Genomic DNA, 22563 nt, shown 5'->3' with positions numbered 1-22563 from the left:
ATTTGCCAAAATAAAAGAATGGAATGGTTACATGTGAATCAAAGTTAGCGTTCTCTCTGAACATTCCATGACAATGGATATATCTAGTGATATATCTTCAGAAAGTCTTATAGCAGACAAAGACAGGTTTGAAGACTGGGAACCAGTGTACATTGAACATAAAGAATGTAAGAAACAGTTTGTAAATCCGAGCAAGGAGACACTTAACGAAGTTAATCTTACCAACGGTGTCTGTGAATCTGAGGCGGATGATGAGGTTGATCTTTCTTCCACAAGCCTCGAATGCCTGTCTGACACACACCTCAGTGAAAGACTTGCTGTACTTATTCTTGATTTCAACGACCTCACATCCCTTCCTGAGTGTTTTGGGCTGGGTGCTCCAAACTTGAGGATTCTGTCTGTGAATGGTAATCAGTTGAAGACACTACCACATAGTATTGGATCTCTCTCACACCTAGAAGAGCTTCATCTTAATGAAAATTGTGTGGAGTATATGCCAGAATCTGTGTGTGGTTTGATGAAGCTTAGGATATTAAGACTGACTGGAAACAGTATTGAAAAACTACCTGATGACTTCGGTGAAATAAACGCTTTACAGTCACTCATCATTGATGAGAACGGTTTGTCACAACTTCCTAGGACATTTGGACTTCTTGAAAACTTGCAGATATTTGAATGTAATACGAACAAGTTGATATCTTTACCATCAGGATTTGGAAAGTTAAAACACTTGAAAGTTCTTAACCTCAGCAACAATAACATTGAAAAACTGCCAGACAGTTTTGGTGATTTGAAAAGTGTTGAATTTCTAGATTTATCAGCAAACCAGATCGAAAACTTGCCAAAGTACTTTAGCTCTAGTCAAACACTGAAGAAGTTTTATGCAGACAGCAACCTGATTGGAGAGTTACCAGAGTGGGTATCCCAGCTACCACAGGCTGTAGAAGTGTCAATGAAAGACAATAAGCTCACTCACCAGGCTGTCACTGAAACATTTGGACAAACAAACCATCGATTGAAGGTGTTAGACATGAGTGGTAATTTCATGACATCTTTACCTCACTCGATAGGAGAGTTGACTGAGCTAGAGACTTTGCATCTTGGCAGTGTTATTGATGAACTGGAACGACGGAACTTTCAGAATGGTAACTGGATAGCACAACTGCCAAATGCTTTTTGTCAGATGGTGAATCTCAAGGAACTTCATCTTGATGAGAATCAAATACAAGAACTACCCGAAGACTTTGGAAACTTAGTTGATCTGGAGTTCCTGGACCTTGGTATGTTTGCAGTTTGATTTTATTGATAAAATATAATCCAGACTCTCTCAATTATGGACTAAAATAACAGACCTGACAATCAACTTGGTGTGAGAACAATGCCAATTGCCATGCATTTCAGACGTTACTGACTAAAATGTATGAGATATTTTAAAGTGAAGTGAATATTACCGTGAGTTCTTTGAAAAGAACATACCATGTATTACCATAGATAAGCTGAATTTTGAAAACCCTAACAAACAGCCTGTAGAAGGGGGTTGCCTTAGACTATGGGTTACACTTTTGCCAAAGGGGTAAGAAAACATCTCACTAACTTGTCCGGGCTGCTTTGTAAGGTGGACAAATGAGCTGGTCCCAGGCCAGTCTGTAATAGTTTTCACTGTAGAATATTTCTACTGATATTACTGAAAGTGTAAACTGCTATGATTAGGTATGTCCTGGCTGTTGTCAAGACTGTAGTTACCTTACTTACACTGTGCTGTTACTGTTATTAGCAGATTATTTAATGATATCTTTGGATTTAAGCTGATTAAAATTTCAAGATGATAAGCAGTGTTTCAGCAGTTATCCTGTTATCAGTGTTGTAGAATCCTGGCATTCAGTGAAAGCAATTTTTTGTACCAATTGAATATTTATTGCTATTCATCAGAAAATATACAACAATAATAGCAATTTATGTTTTCAGCAATGTTAGCAGTAGCACAGTATATATTGCTGTAAATAAAGTGTGCTGTTTTCATGTTTCCAGATTTTTTTAAGACTAAAATTCAACCAGTCATCAATCATGGTCGTCAACAGGCATAATAGCAATAATAAATTTTGTAGTCATGGTGATAATGGTAATTGATAGTAACTAATCATGGCACTGCCAGTCAGAGACAACCACAGTTGTTCCATCTCCCATAAGCATGATAAGTGAAATAATAAGAAAATTGATGAGGGAGTTGAGAGTTCACAATTCATAAGTTGCATGAGGAATTATTCTTGAAGTTGAGTTAATTTTGCAAGGTGTGCAAGGCACTCATTACTTTATCATGTTTTTAGTAATTCTGTGTGGCACAATGTCTGGCTATCTGTATTTGTCTGTTTCTCATACCCTACAAGGTCAGAACATGCTTCATGAGCTTCCCCACTCGTTCTGTAACCTGCGCTCCCTGAAGATCTGCCTCCTGTCCAAGAACCACCTTCAGCTACTTCCACCCAACTTCGGACAGCTCACATCGTTACTGGATCTCAGGATGGACAACAACCTAGTATGTATAATGGACCTGGTACTGATGCAGTGACGTTTTATGTTTCCATTCCAACTCATGGACCTTCTACTGATTCTGGGATGTCATGTCACATTTTGTAGAATTAGAATATGATGTACAACATATAATGCTAAAATCTTGATATATTTGAATATTAGGGAGATACATTTATTTGAAGATTTGTGTATCATATTCATATGCCTATATTTATTTATGAGGTTTTATGTTTTAGATTGCTGAGTTGCCAGAATCATTTGAGAAACTTGTGCAGCTGAAGACATTAGATCTCTTCAACAACTTGCTAACTCAAGTCCCCTCCTTCCTCAACAACTTCAAACACCTTGTTCGACTGGACATTGATGAGGTAGGTGCGCCCCATGGTGTTATGTTGTCGTGAAGTAGTTTGACTTGACCTCATGAGAAGTATTCAGATCTGTTGTAAGACTATGTTGGAGAATTGTCCAGACCCTCAGACATGTGAAATGTCCCACATTGTTGTACCTCTGTTTCCTGCTTTAGACATCAGGGTATCTCGATTATCTTCAAGGTTTTAGATTTGGTGATATTTTTACAAGTCTGTGATGTTATCATCTTCAATGTCTTCATGTTTTCAGTTTCTATTCTGGCTGTTTTATGACACTCTAGAATTCTTAGTCCATGTTAGGCAGTCCTTTCACTTTAAGGAAGTAAATCTGAGGTTATTTGATAAGAAATGATAAAGACAGTACCAAATATCGGTAACCAAGAATATAAATTTGGAAAGATGTTTGTACGGTGTCCATGGCTACAGAACAAGCTTGGCGTGCCCCGTCACGAAGTTCCGATTTTGGTGCGTCAGTCCAAGTACCCTCCAAGGGACCCTTCCCTGAAAGACAACTGGAGGGGCAGGCCTCGTCAGGACCTTACTGGCCTTGAAACCTTAATTACCCAGGTGAGCAGATCGTTTAAATCAATAATAGAAGATAGAACCTGGCGTGTGATACAGAGTTATCTCCCTTTGACCATCTTTGGCAGTGGGGACTGTTGTTGGAGGTTGAGATTCTGCTACCTGTATTTGATCTATATGCTTGGTCCAAACTCATCAGATGTGTCAATATATTTACTTTAACAACAGTCTTTGTAAATTCTAAAGGTAATAATTTGATTTTTGTTTAAATTTAAAATGATGTCATTGTTTTTTTAATTTGATTGCATACATTGTGTCCCACATAAGAATAGAGCAATTGTTGTGTGTAGTAAGTTCCAAATGTATGAGTGATGCACAGTCACACATCACTGTGACCATGGTGAAGTATGCAAAAAGAATATAATTAAATTTTTTACTTACCTTACCATAGGTCTATAGCATATTACCTCAAGCTTCGCTTAGTAGGAGATCTGACAGGAGTTGAATTGCTATTCAATCTTGAATGGCTATATCGCAATCGACGACTGTCATGATACGGAAGTATCTGGATCTCCCCACTGCGCATGCACGCAGACTCCACAAAATCTTCACTTTTACTTCAAGTGTCGTCTGATCTAGATGTGTTTGGGTTGATAAAAATTTTTTCAGAGCTAATAAAGTATCACCTTTCTACGCCTTTACACTTATTCCTTTCAGGGATTTTCTGTGTGGTACATATATTTTTCAATCTTAGTGTTGATTTTAACATATTATTATGTTATTGTACATTTGTTGGCTACCTCGTACGAGGCATGGCAGCGTTTTTCATATTTTTGTTGTTGCCCCTGTAATTTGTTACCGGATCGGTTTCCTTGCTTCTACTGATAATTATGTCCGCTGAATCTAAGTTTTGTATTACTTAGCACAGTATTTAGCGTAATTTTTGCTGTTCCTTTTCAAATGGCAGCTATTTCACTTGTCTATTGCAAGCATGCTGTTGCACTGGGAGTGGAGCAGTCCATTGCGTGGTAAGGGGTGTTTTTCTTCTTCACTTATTATCACACTGTTATTTTGGTTTATTACAGTTGTTGTGCATGACATGCCATTTTTGTGAAGTTTGTAAAGGCTTGAAGTTCGGCAAGGACCCGCACCCGTACTGCCTGGACTGTGCTGCTGTGTCCTGTTCCTTCCTGCAGTGTTGTGCAGTGTGATTAGGACTATCTTTTCCGAAATTCAAGGCATACTTGGCGGTAGTGAGGAAGAGGAAGACACAGAAATTAAGAAAAATATCTCGATCTCCTGCAACGTCATCTGGTTGAAGGTTATCTCTTCCGTGTACACCGGAGATTCAGTCTACATTGGAGATACCTGGAGCAGCATTAGAAACTGCTGCTCGAGTGGAGGCATCACTGAATCAGAATCATTTAGCGCTCCTGATGCCGACACCGATACAATACCAATGCCAGCACCTATGCCTATACCGACACTGATGCCTTTGCTGATGCCGACGCCGATGCCGATGCCGACGCCTATCACCCAGCTAGGTGGTTGGGTGGATTTGGCGAGACCGGATGCTCTTACACACTCAGAGGTGCAACAGATTTTAAGAGCACTACTTATACCTGCCCCATTGGTGACGCCAGGCGCTTCTCAAGAACAGGGCTCCTCCTCTAATCCCAGACATTACAGGGACAACACAGAGGGAGGAGCACATCTGTTTGCCAGCGCCGGCTCCTGTGGGTGCATCCCAAGCTACTGTCCCACCAAGCTTAGATGTGTCGATGCCAGGATCGGGCGCACTAGCGTTTGGAACGCCACTGGGCGCCGTGACTTTGGCTAATGATACGAGGAGAACAGGACGTTCAGGCGTCAGAAGGTCTCGATCCAGAAGTCCTCGGAGCATTCATCCAGTGTTTGTCAATGACGTCGTTCGCCATCCAGGTCACCAGATTGTAGGGGCAGATCCCTCCACCCCAGTCACAGGAGTTGGTGTTTGTGGTCCTGATCAGCGTCACCTCCTTGTGTCAGACAGTTGACAAATAGGAAGCAGGTGCCGGAGCGCAAGTCAACTATTTCTTGGAACTCTGATGATGAGCAATACTGCTCTCCAGACTATGAGGAGGACCCTGCACAACTGGAGAAGGAAGAGGGATCGTACCTGTCCGATTGTCCGCTATTTATGATTGGATAGCTGATAGGCTCCTGGAGTGCCCCTCCCCATCGTCAGGGGTAGACAGCGCCAGGGCTATTATGGTGGAACCCGAACTTATGATCCCGCCACATCCTATGGTGGTTGACACCATTTCTTTGTCATACAGCCGCCACCGTTGACATCTCAGCCAGCAACACGGGAGTATTCAGAGGCGCAACGTCAGTTTTTGAGGGACAGCATCGAAGTGTTGTTAGAGAAATGTGCCATCGAGGAAGTACTGGACCCACACCTCTCGCCAGGGTTCTACTCTCCGGTCTTCCTCATTCCCAAGAAAGACTCTGACAAACTACGCATGATTCACAACATGGCAGTGTTCAACGACTGTTACTTGATGGAGTCTCTGCATTTCAGGATGGTATCTCTAGAACAGTTGCGCCTCAAGTCGACCCCGGGAATGTGCAGTCTCGACATACAGGATGCTTACCTGCACGTCCCCATCTACCCTGTTCACAGGAAATTTCTGAGGTTTGTTTTCAAGGGTCGACATTAGCAGTGGCGATTCCTGCCATTTTTCATTTCCACGGCCCCGTGGCTATTTACCAGAATCACGACACCCATCAGTCGTTTTCTTCATCTCAGGCAGATAGAGTTCAACCCATACATAGATGACTGTCTGCTCAACCAGTTCGAACCTCAGTTGCTACGCAGACAGCTAGACTTTTCCATCCGTCTCCTAGAACAGTTAGGGTGGATGATCAACCGGGAAATGTCGTATTAACAGCCCATGCAGGAGTTGGTGTTTTTCGGGGGCCTGTTCCAGACACAGTAGGATTGTGTTCAGATCCCCCTCGACTGATGGGAAAAGATCTCCCGGTTTGTAGTGAGGGGACTGTCAGAACCATTGCAGAACCTCTGTTGGGCCTTCTGACGTCGGCGCAGGACTTAACACGCAGTGGGCGTCTGATGCTATGTCCGTTACAGAGGTACCTCCCCCCGTACATACAGGCAGACGATGTTACGACACGCCTGATGCTTCTGGTACATCTGCACCAATACCTGCCCTGGTGGACGATCGAGTCGAACGTCTGTGACGAAGTTTGTTTGACCAAGATTATGCATTACCATGAACTATTTGTTGACGCGTCACTCCAGGGTTGGGGTGTGCACCTAAGCGATCGAACAGCCTTGGGGCTCTGGTCTGAAGCAGAAGCAAACTGGCACATCAACAATCTAGAGCTGGAAGCAGTGATTTTAGCTGTAAGTCACTGATACTACGTCATTCCAACCTACTGATTGTCTCAGACAACACGACGGTGGTGTGGCTGATTTTGAGACAAGGGACAACCAGATCCAAGTCCCTTCTGGATCAGATGTTTCGCCTAGCCAGCATCATAGATGCAAACGACATTGAAGCCATTGAAGCCATCATATTCCAGTTTGCAGAAATGTACTAGCTGATGCGCTCTCGCGACCATGGAAGCCGTCCCCGACCGAGTGGATGCTTCACCTGGAGATATTTCGGCTCATATGTCAGAATCACGGGTGCCTGCTGATAGACCTATTTGCCATGATACCAGACCCGGTGGCTTGGGCGGTCAATGCTCTGTCAATGTCCTGGGAAGGTCTAGACGCGTACGCCTTCCTGCCTCCAGTATCAGTACTGGTGGTAGTGGCGAAACTCAAACTCATGGTGAGGATCCGTCTGCTGTTGGTCGCACTCTGGTGGCCAGCGAGGACTTGGTTCCAAGAATCTCGCTGGAAGAGATCACTGTTGGACACTGCACCCGGACCTGGAGCACTTTCATCTAAGCGTCTGGACCATTTGCAACCACTTTGAGGGCCAAGGGATACTCATCTCAAGTGGCAAAGACCATTGCCCGGGTGCACACAGCTTCCACCCAACCAGTCTATGATGACAAGTGGGCTACATTTGAGAAGTTCTGTGCCCAAAAGTCGCAAAACCTGCTGTTAGCGCCATCCCAATTCCTGGCTGAGTTTTTACGTTGCTTGCGGTGCTCATGGAAGCTCAGAGGCAGTACTATTGGGACCTACCTGTCAGCACTGAATTCAGTATTACCTGTCAGAGGAGATAGGAGGGTTTCAAAGATCCCCGAATTAGTCGCTATGTTAAAAGTGTTCAACCTGGGGGATCAAAAGGTTAAGTTCCGGCTGCCAGCATGGGACCTGAACTTTGTGCTACAACACCTGAGAGGTCGCCCTTATGAGCCGCTGGATAGGGCATCGTTAGATAATTTAACCAGGAAAACAGTGTTTCTGCTGGCGTTGGCGACAGCGGCGAGAGTGAGCGAGATTCACACGCTGGATGTGACCAGGGTCCGGTTTGAACAGACCAGACACGGTGCTGTACACTTGGGCCTCCTCTGGGATTTCCTGGCAAAGAACCAGCTGCCAGGTCAACCAGACAGATTATTCACCATCCCGCCCCTTACGGCCAAGAGATTGTTTCTGCCTTTTCCTACGACGGCTAGAGGGGAAGTCACCAATAGCACACAATAGCCTTATGGTTGAGGCAGACCATCCTGGCGGCTTACGACGCACAGAATCTTCCTCACCCGTGCTCCCAGTGCTGACAAACAGAATGGCTAACAACCCCACAAGATTCGGGCATTATCCTTGACTATGACCTTACATAGGAACTGTACTGTTCCTGACTTTTTGGCTGGGTGTTTTTGTCAGCCCTCGACAGCATTTGCTAGCCATTACTTGCGGGACTTAGCAGTGGATGATTTGGATAGGGGTGCAGTCTTTCGGACCATTAGTAGTTGCACAGCAACTCACACGTCCTTCCGCCCTTATCTTGGTCTATAGGGGTCTTGTACTTACATGAGATAAGTTACTGTACCCCTCCGGTGGTTAGTATGTGACCTACTACTCTCATTCTGGTTCCAGTGACCTTCACGAGAGGTCGTTGCGGCAGATCGACATGCAGAGTGAATCGGTAGTGGTCTGGCTACCCCAAGGCATATGTGGGATCTTAAGACGCTGACTGTCCTCTGGTGTCCTACACCACCATCCTGTCTGTTGTATCCATATGCTACAGACCTATGGTAAGCTAAGTAAAAAATTTATTAAAATCTAAATATTTTAGATATTTAAATACTTACCTTACCATATGGCGTTCAGTCCCTCCCAACGCTGGATGCTCCTCCGCTCTACGGACTCTTCGGACCGAGAAGTAAAAGTGAAGTTTTCGTGGAGTCTGCGCGCATGCGCAGTGGGGAGATCCAGATACTTCTGTATCTTGACAGTCGTCGATTGCGAGGTAGCCATTCAAGATTGAATAGCAATTCAACTCAGTCAGATCTCCTACTAAGCGAAACTCGAGGTAACATGCTATAGACCTATGGTAAGGTAAGTATTTAAATATCTGAAATATTTAGATTTTAACAAGATTGTGATTGTGATAAGTGTCAAGTATTCAGCGTGAGTTCCTTCCTCTAGGTCTACAGGACATAATGGGTTTACCTACAAGTTTGCTGCCATTTTCAGCACAAGTGAACATGGAAATAGCAGACAACCTGTTTTAGTCGGGTATAGACAAGTCCAGATTGTTGATGTCTGTGCACTTCCACATCAACTGTCTTTGAGCCCATTAATATTGTCTACATTTGTTAAAGACAACTTCTGTTTATGAAACAGACAAATGTTATGCTCAGATGGTCAAGTACTGACAAAGCAAAGTGAGTGAGTAGGGTTCTACAAGCAGTATTCCAGGAATATCATGGCAGGGTCACCAGAAGGGGGCTTCACACATTGCTCCCACTTGCGGAATTGAACCTGGACCTTTGGGTGATGAGCAAATGTTTTAACCACTAGACTATCCCACAGCCATGGCAAAGGATGTAACTTAGTACCAGTAAAATGCCAGTGAAAGATACGTTTTACGTCAGTAGTTGTGAATATGCTTGTACAGCGTAGATGTGTCTGAATGATGGTGGTGTTTCAGGTTCCTGATGCGGGTCCTCCTCCTGGGGAGGAAGAGCAGCATGATGAGGACTCTGAAAAGTACAGTGAGCAGCAACTGGAACTAGCTGCTCGGAGAAACATGTCCATCTGGAGGTCGCATGATGGGCCCACGCAGAGGGAGAAGTTCGTCAGGGGAGAGAGAGCTTTCCAGAATTGGCTTGCACGGAATAAGACGTTTTCAGATGAACCAAGTGATGCAGCTGAGAGTGAAGGTGCTGTGAGCAGCAAGAGGGATGATGATGATGATGATGATGATGACGACGACGACGACGACGACGACGACGATGATGACTGTTTATACAGCTACTGCAAACAAGGTAAATCCTTGCCCCATTATTATTCTATTTGTGGGTCAGGATTCATGTTTCAGCTTCTTCCTCCCAATTGCTCAGATTGAAACTCATGCTGTTGATCACTGGATTGTTTGGTCCAGACATGATTAGTTACAGACAGCTGCCATATAGCTGAAGTTTGGTGTAAAACTAAACTCACTCACTCAGTTTATAGGGGCACTGATGCGGAGCGATTAACAGTTCTCATCAATGGTCTATTTGATGTCAGTTAAAGGTCACATGCAACCAAAAAATCAAACATAATTAAAACACATTTATCACTTATTCATGACATATAATATACATTGCTGCTTTTAAAAAACAAATAAACAAAATTATAAGCGTACAATCGCGATTCAAAAGTGCAATATTTTGTACTTGAGCTTACTTCCCCCGAAACGAAGTCCTCGGGAGACCGAACCTAGTCATAGCGGGTGGATATGCACTCAAGTGTAACGACAGCTTCCGATTGGCTGTTTCATTTGCTGATATGCTGAGGGTTCATTGTGTGTACAGAAAGATGATCTGTTTGATGGGCATTTTAGAAGTAAAGCCAGTCACAAGGAAGTAAGATTCTTTATGGATAACAACTTCTTTTAGTGTACTTGATGTGTCGTTTCAGTATGGATTCATATACTGTTGTCAAACAAAATCATATACATGAAAAGAAGTAGTTATCCATGAAGAATGTATATAGAGATGTTGGGTTTGGAAAATACATGTTCTCTGAATTTTCGTTTGATCCAATCAAAAATTATCTCACCAGAGATGGTGAACTAGAAACTGCCGTTCGTCCAAGTACAAAGCAGGACTTGAATCTGACAAGAGTTTGCACCAGTTTCCGTCAGATCCAGTCATCCGAAAAAAATGAATGTAGTTTGTTTGCAACCCGCAGACATAAAAACATGTCATGTGTATCACACGTGCCTAGTTACATAATGTGGCAGACACGGGACTCGGGTGCACGAGTCATAAATCATCTTATTTTCTTTATGTCGTATAGTCTGATAGGTGTTAAGTTCAAATTGCATGTGGTCAATGATTGAAGTTGTGTATTGCATGTTGTCTTTAGCAGACAGGCAGGCAGACATATAGGTGTGAATAAACCAGACACTGAGCTTTCTCTGTGACAGAGACTGCTTACCACAATCAACAAGGTATTTTACGTAACGAGTAGATTATGTACTTGTTTGTGTACACAACCAAGATTAGACTACTGCTCACGACCTCAGACGCTGGGCATGCATACTGTTTCAAGCTCCGTGAACCTATTCACTGAGCATGCGTTATGGACGCAGCGCAGCACAGCTATTGAAACCAGTTTTCCCCCCAGCACTGGGGGGAATTTAGTGAAACGTTTGAACTCTGATTTCGCGGGCTTTTTTTCATCGCGTTTTTTTTTCAACTTTATAGGTTGAATTGGCATTTTTTATGATTTGTTTCGGTAAGTGCATACCGAAAGGCATCAGAATCTGCAAAGTTGTGTTTTACGTTGCATGTGACCTTTAATGAATGTATAACAGGTATGACTAGTGGTAACACCACTCAGATCACTCAACAAAGGTTCCTATTTGGCATTTCTTCAGTCTGGAGTAAATACTTAACATTATACATTAAGGTCTGATGTGGCAAATGTTATGTAATATGTGCATGTAAGTGATGCAAGAGGGTTTTTCAGCCGAGTTACAAAAACAAGCATCGATCAAAGGACTAACCCATAACACACTGATTGATTAATTACTTTTATCTTGCACAGTGGATTTGTCAAAAGGTAGTGTTTAATTGTGTAGAGTTACTGCTCTATACTGACTACTCCCTGCTGTGAAGTGCAAGTGTAAAAACAACATCCTTCTGTCAAAGAATTAACCATCAAAATGTTGATTGTTCATTATTGGCTGTCTAAAGTACTTAGAATGGCAGATGTCATACAATTAGTTGCCACGTGTGCTATCTTGAGTTACCAATGAGACTGTATACCAGAGGTAAAAAACTGAAACGATGTATCACTTTTTGCATGTTAGACTGTTGAAAGACTGAGGATATAGAGCAGGATTATTTACCAGCTGCAGATGAATGGCATGTTTTTTTATGTGGATGTTGATGGATACATTCCTGAACAAGGTAATATTGGCATTGCTGCTGTAACTTTTGTCTGTTTTATATGTAATATTTGCGTTTTATTTTAATTTATGTGTTTTAGCATTCAGCAGAATCTGTATTACATACACTAGGTTAACATGACAACATACACATGACAACATACACATGACAACACACACATGACAACATACACATGACAACATACACATGACAACACACACATGACAACATACACATGACAACACACACATGACAACATACACATGACAACATACACATGACAACATACACATGACAACACATGACAACACACACATGACAACATACACATGACAACACACACATGACAACATACACATGACAACATACACATGACAACACACACATGACAACACACACGTGACAACACACACGTGACAACATACACGTGACAACATACACATGACAACATACACATGACAATATACACATGACAACACACACATGACAACATACACATGACAACATACACAAGGTTGTGCACAGGGCATGTGTGAAAAATGATTCAAGCTGGCAATCTATACAATGTTTACATATTACAGCCATGTTATAAATTCAATATAAGTATAAGCAGACTGTCTTAACAGATTTTTTTACCACTGGCAGATGATTAAGCTTCAAAGCGTTTCATTTGTTTTCATAATAATGAAGTAAAAATGACTTTGTCTTTGTTGATAAAACGATCAGTCCATACTTAAAATGTCAATTGCACATACGGGTGGCGCAGATGAGGTCACAAACCTGTCATGAATTCTGGGATATCATCTGGGTACTCATGGGAGAAAAACAATAACAAAAGGAACAACCAGTCCACAGAGATTGCTCTGCATTAGGGCCCCTTTAAAGAAAGAAGATGATTTCATCCTCTTTATAGTTTTTGCCCGTCCTCGATTTCTAGATATGACAGATAAACATGGTGCCAGCAATATCTTTGTTTCGGGTGTGAATGTGGTTTGAATAGAATTACTGGACATCAAATCAGGGATCAAAAGTAAGTTTTTCTCAAGTGTGCCTCATGGGCACTGTCATGATAATCTAATTGTGCCATTGCAGTTTCAGGTGTGCCATAAATTCATGGTCTATTAATCTGACTTCAAAACATTACATGGCTTCATGTGAATGTTAATATTTTGATCCCTGCAAATACTTAAACATTCAGATTTAGTATCATGTGTATTCTGTTAATGTCCTCATTAATTCTGTGCCTTGCTCAGAATGGGAGTCGGCCAATGGGAGTGAGGAAAATGATTGGGATCTCCCTACACAAACAGCCTCTGATACTCAGACAGGACCAGTCAGGGAAGACGAGACAAATGGAGAAAGTGAGAACTGGGATGAAGAAATAGAGGATCAGTTCTCCAGCAATGCAGGTCAGTAGAGATGTAATGAGTGTGCGTGTTGTCGACTACGTACTTCAGGTTAGAACTAGTACAATGTAACCTATCTTACCTCACACATAAATGTAGGTTTCGGACTGGCTGAGTACTTTCTGTTACTCAACGTACCCCACTTACATGCGTGTAACATTACTATGCACCCTGCTGGGAATGAAGAACTCATGTGATACTTTGTGGTAGTTATTCTTCATCTCAGATAACACCAAATGACCCATGATGTTGAAATTGCTGATGTTTTTGGATTGATGGAAGGGAAAAATATGCTGTTTTACTTGTCTGCAAAATCTAACGATGGCTACAAAAAGATTTATGCTCTTGCTTCAAAGAATTCAAAATTAACATTCAGGTGTTCGGTGAGATAAATACATGCATATTGTTCACTGGTCCCTCAGGGCACATTGGTGATTTCTTTTTGAAAATTTCCCCCAGACTTAGGGAACATAAACATAAGGGTACATTAACCAATTTCCCCCAGACTAAGGGAACATAAACATAAGGGTACACTAACCAATTTCCCCCAGACTTAGGGAACATAAACATAAGGGCACATTAACCAATTTCCCCCAGACTTAGGGAACATAAACATAAGGGCACATTAACCAATTTCCCCCAGACTTAGGGAACATAAACATAGGGGTACATTAACCAATTTCCCCCAGACTTAGGGAACATAAACATAAGGGTACATTAACCAATTTCCCCCAGACTAAGGGTGTAATGGATAACATACGTGTGGTGTTGTTATATAGTATTTAATCAGCCAGTGTTCATTGTTACAGTATCCAGCGAGCACATGGCTCCCAGAATGCGCTGCGGCTTAACAACTTCCGCAGTTCTCGGATTGCAGATAACCGGACCAAACACTACATTCCTCCCAACTTTTAGAGAATGAGCTCCCATAACATTAACTGTAAACTAATGAGAAACTACAAACTGTTCTAACAGACTCTAACGCTATCATATAGAAACAAAGCATCCCGCTTGAGGACTTGTAAATGTGTAAACAGAAATAAAAAAACATACATGACTTTATGATGCTAAACATTGATTAAATGAATGTCTATATAACTGAATAATACTGTGTCTCTAAGATACTGCCGTTAAATGTCCAGGACTAGATAGTACTGATAATACTGGATGGGTAATAATACTGGATACTAAGTCCTACACTACACATTTACTGAGGATTATGGCTTTAATAGAATATAGTCTTTGAAACGAGCAGGCTCCTTGCGTGCTCTCTTTGGGCGTTCAGGTCCTTCCGATACATTGGGATGATCAATGTCAATGTTGATGCTCTCATCATCATCATCTTGTGGTATTGTAAGTGCGCTACCACTAATGTCCTCAGGTATCTTCTTGAAACATGACGAGTTTCTGGTGGTATGCTTCGTACCATCACATTCCTTTGCTGTTAACATTGTCCCCTTAACTTTGACAACCTTGTGTGGTGTTGGCTGCCATGGGGTAGACAACTTGTTGGAGTTGCCTTCCTCCTTCAATAACACAGTGTCTCCGACACTGAACTCTCTGTGTGAAGCATTGTTTCTAATATCTGCATATTGCTTCATCTTCTGCTTTGCACAACTATCATTTGCTCTGGCCACCGTGTCAATGTCCTCAGGCACTACCTTATCTCCAACTTCTGGAAGTTTTGTCCTACTCGATCGACGAAACATGAGTTCGAAAGGGACAACCCTTGTAGTGCTGTGTGGAGTTGACCTGTACTGTGACAAGAATGTTTGAAGTTCTTGTTTCCAATTCTTGCCCTCAAAGGACAGCAGTTCTGATAGCCTTCATCATTGGCTTGTTGAAACTCTCTGCCTGTGAGTTAGCTTGTGGCCAACGAGGGGTGATTTTCCGGTGTTTGAATCCTTTGTATTGCACAAAGTTGGCAAAATCATGACTCTGGAAAGGGCTGCCATTATCGGTCTTGAGCTCTTTCGGTGTTCCAAACTGTGCTAATATCTTGTCCAGGACTGGGATTACTGTCTTGCTCGAGACTGATTTGATCACTTCTACAACTGGGTACCGAGAATGTTCATCAGTCACGACAAACAAATACTCTCCTGTGGGTAGTGGTCCACAGAAATCTGCACTTACACACTCCCATACCTGTTCAGGCATGGGTGACATTTGCAGGGGTTCCATCTGTTTGTTGTTGCTGAATGTCACTGCCTGGCACGACAAACACCTTTTGACCATCTTTTCTACACGTTCTGTAAGTTTTGGAAACCAAACTTTTGATCGTATGAATGCCTTTGTCCTCTGGACGCCTTGATGACCTTCGTGTGCAAGTCTCCATGCCTGTTCTCTCAAGAATTCAGGGATGACAATCAGTCGACCCTTAAGAAGTATGTTGTCACCATGGCAAGTGAGCTCATCACTAACACGGCTGATTTCCATGAGCTCATCACTCCTGATGATGTCACTGTTCTGACTGGCCATCACATGTTTCAAATTCTTCCAGCTGTTTGACTTCGTGAGTTCAATAGCCAACTGTATAGTTGCATCCTGTTTGTTGGCATCAACTATTTCCTCTAGTTTCATGGCTTTGGGTGCAGATGTTCCAGCAATGAAGTTAACATACTGTTCTGCAACCTCTTCCTGTACTGGTACACTTCTCCCGACAGGCTTGGGATGACGTGACATGTAGTCTGCAGGATTGTCTTTTCCATCCCTGTATTTGATTGTCAGTTTGTAGGGTTGGAGCCTCAGGCCCCATCTTTCAATACGTAGTGGTGGGTTTGGTTTCTTCCAAATTCGTTCCAAAGGCTTGTGATCAGTTATCACTGTGAAATGTGGTGCGCCACATAAGTACATATTGAAGTGTTCACAGGCCCATACCACTGCAAGGGCCTCGCGCTCTGTCTGGCTGTATCGGGACTCCACTTCCGTTAATGCTCTGCTGCCGTATGACACCACCTTATCGTTTTGTGTCAACATGGCCCCAAGACCATATGGGCTAGCATCAACAATGACCTCAATGTCTTTCTTTGGGTCAAAGTATGTGTTCACACAGTTGTCGGACAGAGCTTCCTTCAAAGCGTGAAAAGCACTGTCATGCTCATGCGTCCAGTTCCATTCACTTTCCTTCTTTGTGAGTCGTCGAAGGGGTTCCGATATTGTTGCATAATCTTTGATGAACCGTCCACAGTAGTTTGTCATCCCGAGGAAGCTTTTCACCTTGCTGACGTTCTTGGGCCTGTCTGTATTCTTTATGACTTCAATTTTCTTGGAATCAGGTGAGACACCTTCTTGGCTGAAAATCAGACCAAAGAACTCTATCCTGTCCCTATAGAACTCACATTTTTCCTTGTTGAGCGTCAATCGTCTGTCTTTCAGTCTTTGACAGACGGCATCCAGTGCCGCATCATGTTCTTCAGTTGTTCTGCCATATACTATGATATCGTCGCTGCAGTTTTTGCAGTTGGATATGTCTCTGATGACAGTTCTGATTTCCTCCTGGAAGACCTCAGATGCAGAAGACACGCCGAAACTCAGCCTCTTGTATCTGTATAAACCCATGTGTGTACTAAACGTTGTGATTTGACGTGAGTCTGGGTGTAACTGTAACTGGTGATATCCAGCGCGCAGATCAAGCTTGCTGAATACCTTAGCTCCGTTTAAGTCGTTTGTGATCTCATCGATGGTTGGACACTGATGTCGTTCTCGTTGAATGGCTTCGTTTGCTGCCCTCATGTCCACACAGATTCTGATGATTTTCTTGGGTGGTGTGACTATAGGAGATACCCAGGGAGTAGCTTCTCCCTCCACCTTTTCGATGATGTCAGCTTCGAGAAGCTTGTTCAGCTCCTTCTCCACTTTATCCTGGAGGTGAAATGGTGTCCTCCTGTGTGTTTGAGCTACAGGCTTGACAGTTGGATCTACATGGAGTTTGATCTCTTGATCTTTAAGTTTCCCGATTCCTTGGAACAGCTCAGGATAATTGATTACCGGTGTCACTTGTCTGATGATTTTAACGAGTCCTAGTGACTGGGCTGTCTCATTTCCAAGAAGAGATCCATGGGTCCCTTCAGCAACACAGAACTTATGTACTTGTGTCACTGTGTTTGTCTCTATCAACAGTTCACATTGTCCCAGTATCTTGATTGGCTGATTTGTTCCATACGGGTAGAGCTTAGCACCCTTGTTTCTGCTCAATTTTGGTTTACCAATCTTCCTGTATAGCTTCTCGTCGAGAATGTTCTCCGAGGCACCCGTGTCTAACATGATACTGCATGTTTCACCATTAATGTTTACGTCTACCACTGCAGATGTTGAGTCCTTCAAGTGCCAAATATTGTTTGAAGATTTGCTGATTAGGTAGCATTATTACTCCTCTGATGTGTCAGTGTTGTAGCTTGTGTTACTTGGCTGTTCACTTACTTTGTTCACATGGCTGTTTTTCTTCTGTAGTTTAATGCAAGCTTTCATGAAGTGATTGGGCTTTTTGCTGAAATTGCAAGTTTTTCCTTTGGCTGGACAGTCACCTTGATGTGGATATTCACCACCACAGTACAAACACTTTAATCTGTCCAATTTGAATGATCCAGTGGCTTGTGCTTTCTTCTCTTTGTCATGTTTACTTCTGTCTTCCTCTGAACTACTGTGTTTAGCTTTGTATTTCCTTTTATGCTTTCCTGTATGATGTGCTTTTGGTCTTACTTTATTCACTGACGCACGTTCTTCATTTTCCATAACACTAGCCTGTGAGTCTGCCATTTCTAGTGTTCTTCCCATTTCCACAATATCTTTCAACGATTTCCCAGTTTCACAAAGTGCGCGTCGCCTCTACCTGTGTGATGAACAATGCTGAATGACTTGAGAAAGAATATCTTTCTCCACATCATGAAATCCACAGTTTTTTGACAGTTTTCTAAGTTCTGTTACCCACTCATCTAATGTCTGTCCAGGCTTCTGTTTTGAATTTCTAAATTTAAAAATCTCCATTTGAATATTGGTGTGGGGCTCAAAATAGGCTGAAAGTACTGTCTTGGTATGTGTATAGTTTTGCACTCCTTCACCTTTGTTAGCCATGTATATATCATATACTGACTCACCGGCATAGTGTAACAAATGGGCACGTTTCACATTATCATCGTCTCCATTATCTTTCAGTTTCATGGCTACAAACATTAATTCTAGTCTTTCAACATATTTCTTCCATCGTGGCCCTACACTGCTCTTATCTGAATCAATGTCAAAGGGGGGAAAGAAAGGAATGCTTGCCTGTCCCTCCATTATGAATTCACACGGTGCTCACAACAGTTTCTGTTTACAAAATTTATGTTGATTTCACATGTCTGTTAAGCACAAATGTCTGTATACATACTGTTTGACTGTTTATGGGGTTCACTGTTGCTTTATCCTCTTCGCCAGTGTAATGGATAACATACGTGTGGTGTTGTTATATAGGAGTATTTAATCAGCCAGTGTTCATTGTTACAATAGCCAGCGAGCACATGGCTCCCAGAATGCCCTGCGGCTTAACAACTTCCGCAGTTCTCGGATTGCAGATAACCGGACCAAACACTACAAAGGGAACATAAACATAAGGGTACATTAACCAATTTCCCCCAGACTTAGGGAACATAAACATAAGGGTACATTAACCAATTTCCCCCAGACTTAGGGAACATAAACATAAGGGTACATTAACCAATTTCCCCCAGACTTAGGGAACATAAACATAAGGGTACATTAACCAATTTCCCCCAGACTTAGGGAACATAAACATAAGGGTACATTAACCAATTTCCCCCAGACTTAGGGAACATAAACATAAGGGTACATTAACCAATTTCCCCCAGACTTAGGGAACATAAACATAAGGGTACATTAACCAATTTCCCCCAGACTAAGGGTGTAATGGATAACATACGTGTGGTGTTGTTATATAGGAGTATTTAATCAGCCAGTGTTCATTGTTACAATAGCCAGCGAGCACATGGCTCCCAGAATGCGCTGCGGTTTAACAACTTCCGCAGTTCTCGGATTGCAGATAACCGGACCAAACACTACAAAGGGAACATAAACATAAGGGTACATTAACCAATTTCCCCCAGACTTAGGGAACATAAACATAAGGGTACATTAACCAATTTCCCCCAGACTTAGGGAACATAAACATAAGGGTACATTAACCAATTTCCCCCAGACTTAGGGAACATAAACATAAGGGTACATTAACCAATTTCCCCCAGACTTAGGGAACATAAACATAAGGGTACATTAACCAATTTCCCCCAGACTTAGGGAACATAAACATAAGGGTACATTAACCAATTTCCCCCATGTGGCCAGTGAACAATTTATAATATACTGGTCATAGCAGGCATGACGTTGTACCCTGATGGTGTAGGTCAGTAATCGCAATATCCATCACTGGTGTGTCTGGTCCATACTATGCTGCCTTGTGTTCAGTATTAACAGTGTAGGAAACATAGCCCATCCCAATGTCCGAGATGGGTGAATTTTGTGGAGGACGGATTAAAAAAAATCTAGTCCGTCCTCATGTCGGGTCAGTTTTAACAAACCAATGGCATACTTATATTGATTATAACCTTTTTGAATATTACCAAAGGATAGTAACCAGATGATTCCACAAGGAGAGATTTAACTGTCCAAGCTCTGTGTGTGCATGTTAAATGATAGCTTAAAATAAAACAAGCCAGTTTTAAGTCTTGAAATGGTGTTTTGTTTCTATTTGGAGGACAGGCTAGATTTTGGCAGGACTAGTAAAAACTTTGACCAGCCATTCCTGTGGATAGGCTGGATTTTCTACATCTTTCCTACACTGATATTAACAACAAAGTAATGACAAAACGTTTGTAAGACATATGTAGATGTGGACTGCTTGAACGTAATGTACATGCTACCATAGTTACTGAGAGGACTGTCTTTTTTTCAGATGCTGCACCTCTGTGTCAACATCCGACATGGGAAGAAGCTCACCAGCCCACCAAGGACCTTCAAACACTCTTCTTTGCATTCGATCTCCACACACCATCGATTCCTCGCAACCTGGCACCTGCAACCTTTCCTGAAGAACCAGGGCAGTATGATGACGCAGATTAATGAACCATGAACTGCTCAAACAACATGACTCCCGCTCATCACACAAGATGATGTTACCTGTCGAAATATTGCATTGTGTATGGAGAAAATAAGTTATGTTGATTGGGACCATTAATGTTGTGATTTCTGAAGGTCATGACAAATGCACCGAAGAGAACTTAGTCAATGGTACTTCACAGCACTCCAGCTATTGTACAGTGAAAGGAGAACCAAAGGTGTTTTGTCGACTGGGTCCATGTGATATTCTGAAGATCATGACCTTCACATCTACATTTTGTGATAGTTCATCTGGGTCATGATTTTGAACCCTAAGATTTGAGAGTGAGACAATTGAATGCTGCTACCATGAAACACTAAGATTACATCTAACAGTAATGTTTTCTTCTACAACAGCCTTGTGGCACCCTGCTTTAGTTCCTCATATTGTAAACTTCAATATAATCTGGCAGCTTCTAGTAATTGAAAACTGATCACAGTGGTCAAAGTGACCTTGTTTGTATGGCATTTTATGTAAGTTAGTTTTGGAATTCAGTTTGAGCATTTCAGAACAGTTCTGAAATATTTTGTGAATAATAGATAAATAGTTGAGTACATTCATTGTGATTCTGTCAAGGAATCCATGAGAGATTATGACAGCACGAAGTATGTTAAGATGGGTTTGTGGTTGAATTATGTATTCATATGGTCAGGCAGCCACCAACGGCTGAGTCAGAAGTCTATGGTTTGTATATGTGATGTCAAACATTTGGGACAATTCTAAGCAAGAATTTGTACACATTTCTATTTTCCTTGTTTTTAGAATATGAATTTAAGGGTAATTCCATTGTTCTATGGTCTGAAGAATCTGCTTTCCTTTTTATGAGGTAGATTATGTCAAGTTTCCTAGTCTGTTTAGTGTATCCTTTTTGGGAAAACAGTTTGATACCTGATATACGGTTCTCAGTATGAAATCTTTGATTGTACTGTTTATGGACATGAAGGGCGGCTACATTTTTGTTTGTTTGATGATTTGTTACGATCAATGAAGCAATGGATATTTCCTTTTTGATACTGAGATCCTCTGATCCTTGTTCAGAGAAACAGATTATTTTAAATATCTCCTGCTGGAAGGAGATACAGCATTTTACAAATCCAAATATATTTTGTTTCTCTTTTTGTGGGACATTTTATTTACAATTTCAGTGTCCACCAAGTTTTACAATAGATGTTCCAGTCTTCATGTATGTTTGGTGGAACATGTATATTTTCTCATGCACCGGCAATGCGGAGTTTTAGCACTGATGAATGTTTTGTTCAGATCAGTGTGAGACAAATGTGGCCACAATGAAGCTCTCTTTTCCAGTATATTCATTCTAAGTTAAGATTCTATTATTGTCAATAATTGTGTTGGTGTTTCTTGCCCATTAGGGAATTATGGGACTGGACCAGAAGCAATTGGAGCTAGAGCAAGTTTGAATGAGGTTTCGAAAGGTATCTAGAACTTAATGTTAAACCATCATCCTTGTTGCTGTTATAATTGTAGTTCTCGTGAAAAGTGACATCTATTTGTTTTCTATGCCTCAACGGATTGTCAGCAAACATTCTTCTCGTTTCAAGTGAAGTATGTATTGAGACTGCAAAGGCGAGAGGTAGCTGCCTCCTGATATTGTATGTGCCCTGAGTGACAGTGATGCTAGATTGCTTCTGAAATATTCTATTTCACAGTAAATCAGTTTTAATCAGTAGACAGGGATGTAGACTTCACTAAGAAAGTATACAGCTGTCAGTTTTTGAATTTCTTTGGAATGTCAGGTTTTATCAACAAAGCTGAAATAGTTGTGTCAGTGTTTGTGAGTAATACCAAGCCTGAACACGACGACTTTGTCTCTTCCTGTCCAAGATTGTCTTATGATTTCATCAGCTGGCACATGTCCCAAACATAGGTCTCTTGGACCCGCGAAGATAGTGTTAGAATTGATCTTCAGGAAGCCATGCTTTTAAAAGCCGACTATTGAGATCGAGTGGTCAGGCTTGCTGACTTGGTTGACAGATGTCATTGTCTCCCAATTGCGGAGATT

General features: G+C 41.9%; 1 protein-coding gene across 1 annotated transcript; it reads left to right on the top strand.

Annotated features, from left to right (window-relative positions):
• Positions 1-68: 68 nt before the first annotated feature.
• On the top strand, positions 69-20648 carry LOC137284077 (leucine-rich repeat protein lrrA-like). Its single transcript, XM_067815749.1, has 7 exons — positions 69-1280; positions 2385-2533; positions 2766-2897; positions 3324-3464; positions 9539-9875; positions 13244-13399; positions 20340-20648. Exons 1-7 carry the CDS (start codon positions 74-76, stop codon positions 20504-20506), a joined length of 2289 nt encoding a protein of 762 aa, XP_067671850.1. The 5' UTR covers positions 69-73; the 3' UTR covers positions 20507-20648.
• Positions 20649-22563: the final 1915 nt, after the last annotated feature.

The sequence above is a fragment of the Haliotis asinina genome, chromosome 5 (assembly GCF_037392515.1).
Source record: "Haliotis asinina isolate JCU_RB_2024 chromosome 5, JCU_Hal_asi_v2, whole genome shotgun sequence".
NCBI lineage: Eukaryota > Metazoa > Mollusca > Gastropoda > Lepetellida > Haliotidae > Haliotis > Haliotis asinina.
The sequence above is the reverse complement of the archived record's forward strand: the minus strand, read 5'-3'. Positions and strand labels throughout refer to the sequence as shown.

What these genes read in the sequence shown, in the direction of transcription:
- LOC137284077 (XM_067815749.1), top strand. Translation starts at nt 74, where the DNA reads ATGGATATATCTAGTGATATATCTTCAGAAAGTCTTATAGCAGACAAA. An exon ending in TCAGGATGGACAACAACCTA is followed by an intron (nt 2,534 to 2,765) that starts GTATGTATAATG and finishes TTTATGTTTTAG; the next exon opens with ATTGCTGAGTTGCCAGAATC. An exon ending in TCAGTTCTCCAGCAATGCAG is followed by an intron (nt 13,400 to 20,339) that starts GTCAGTAGAGAT and finishes TCTTTTTTTCAG; the next exon opens with ATGCTGCACCTCTGTGTCAA.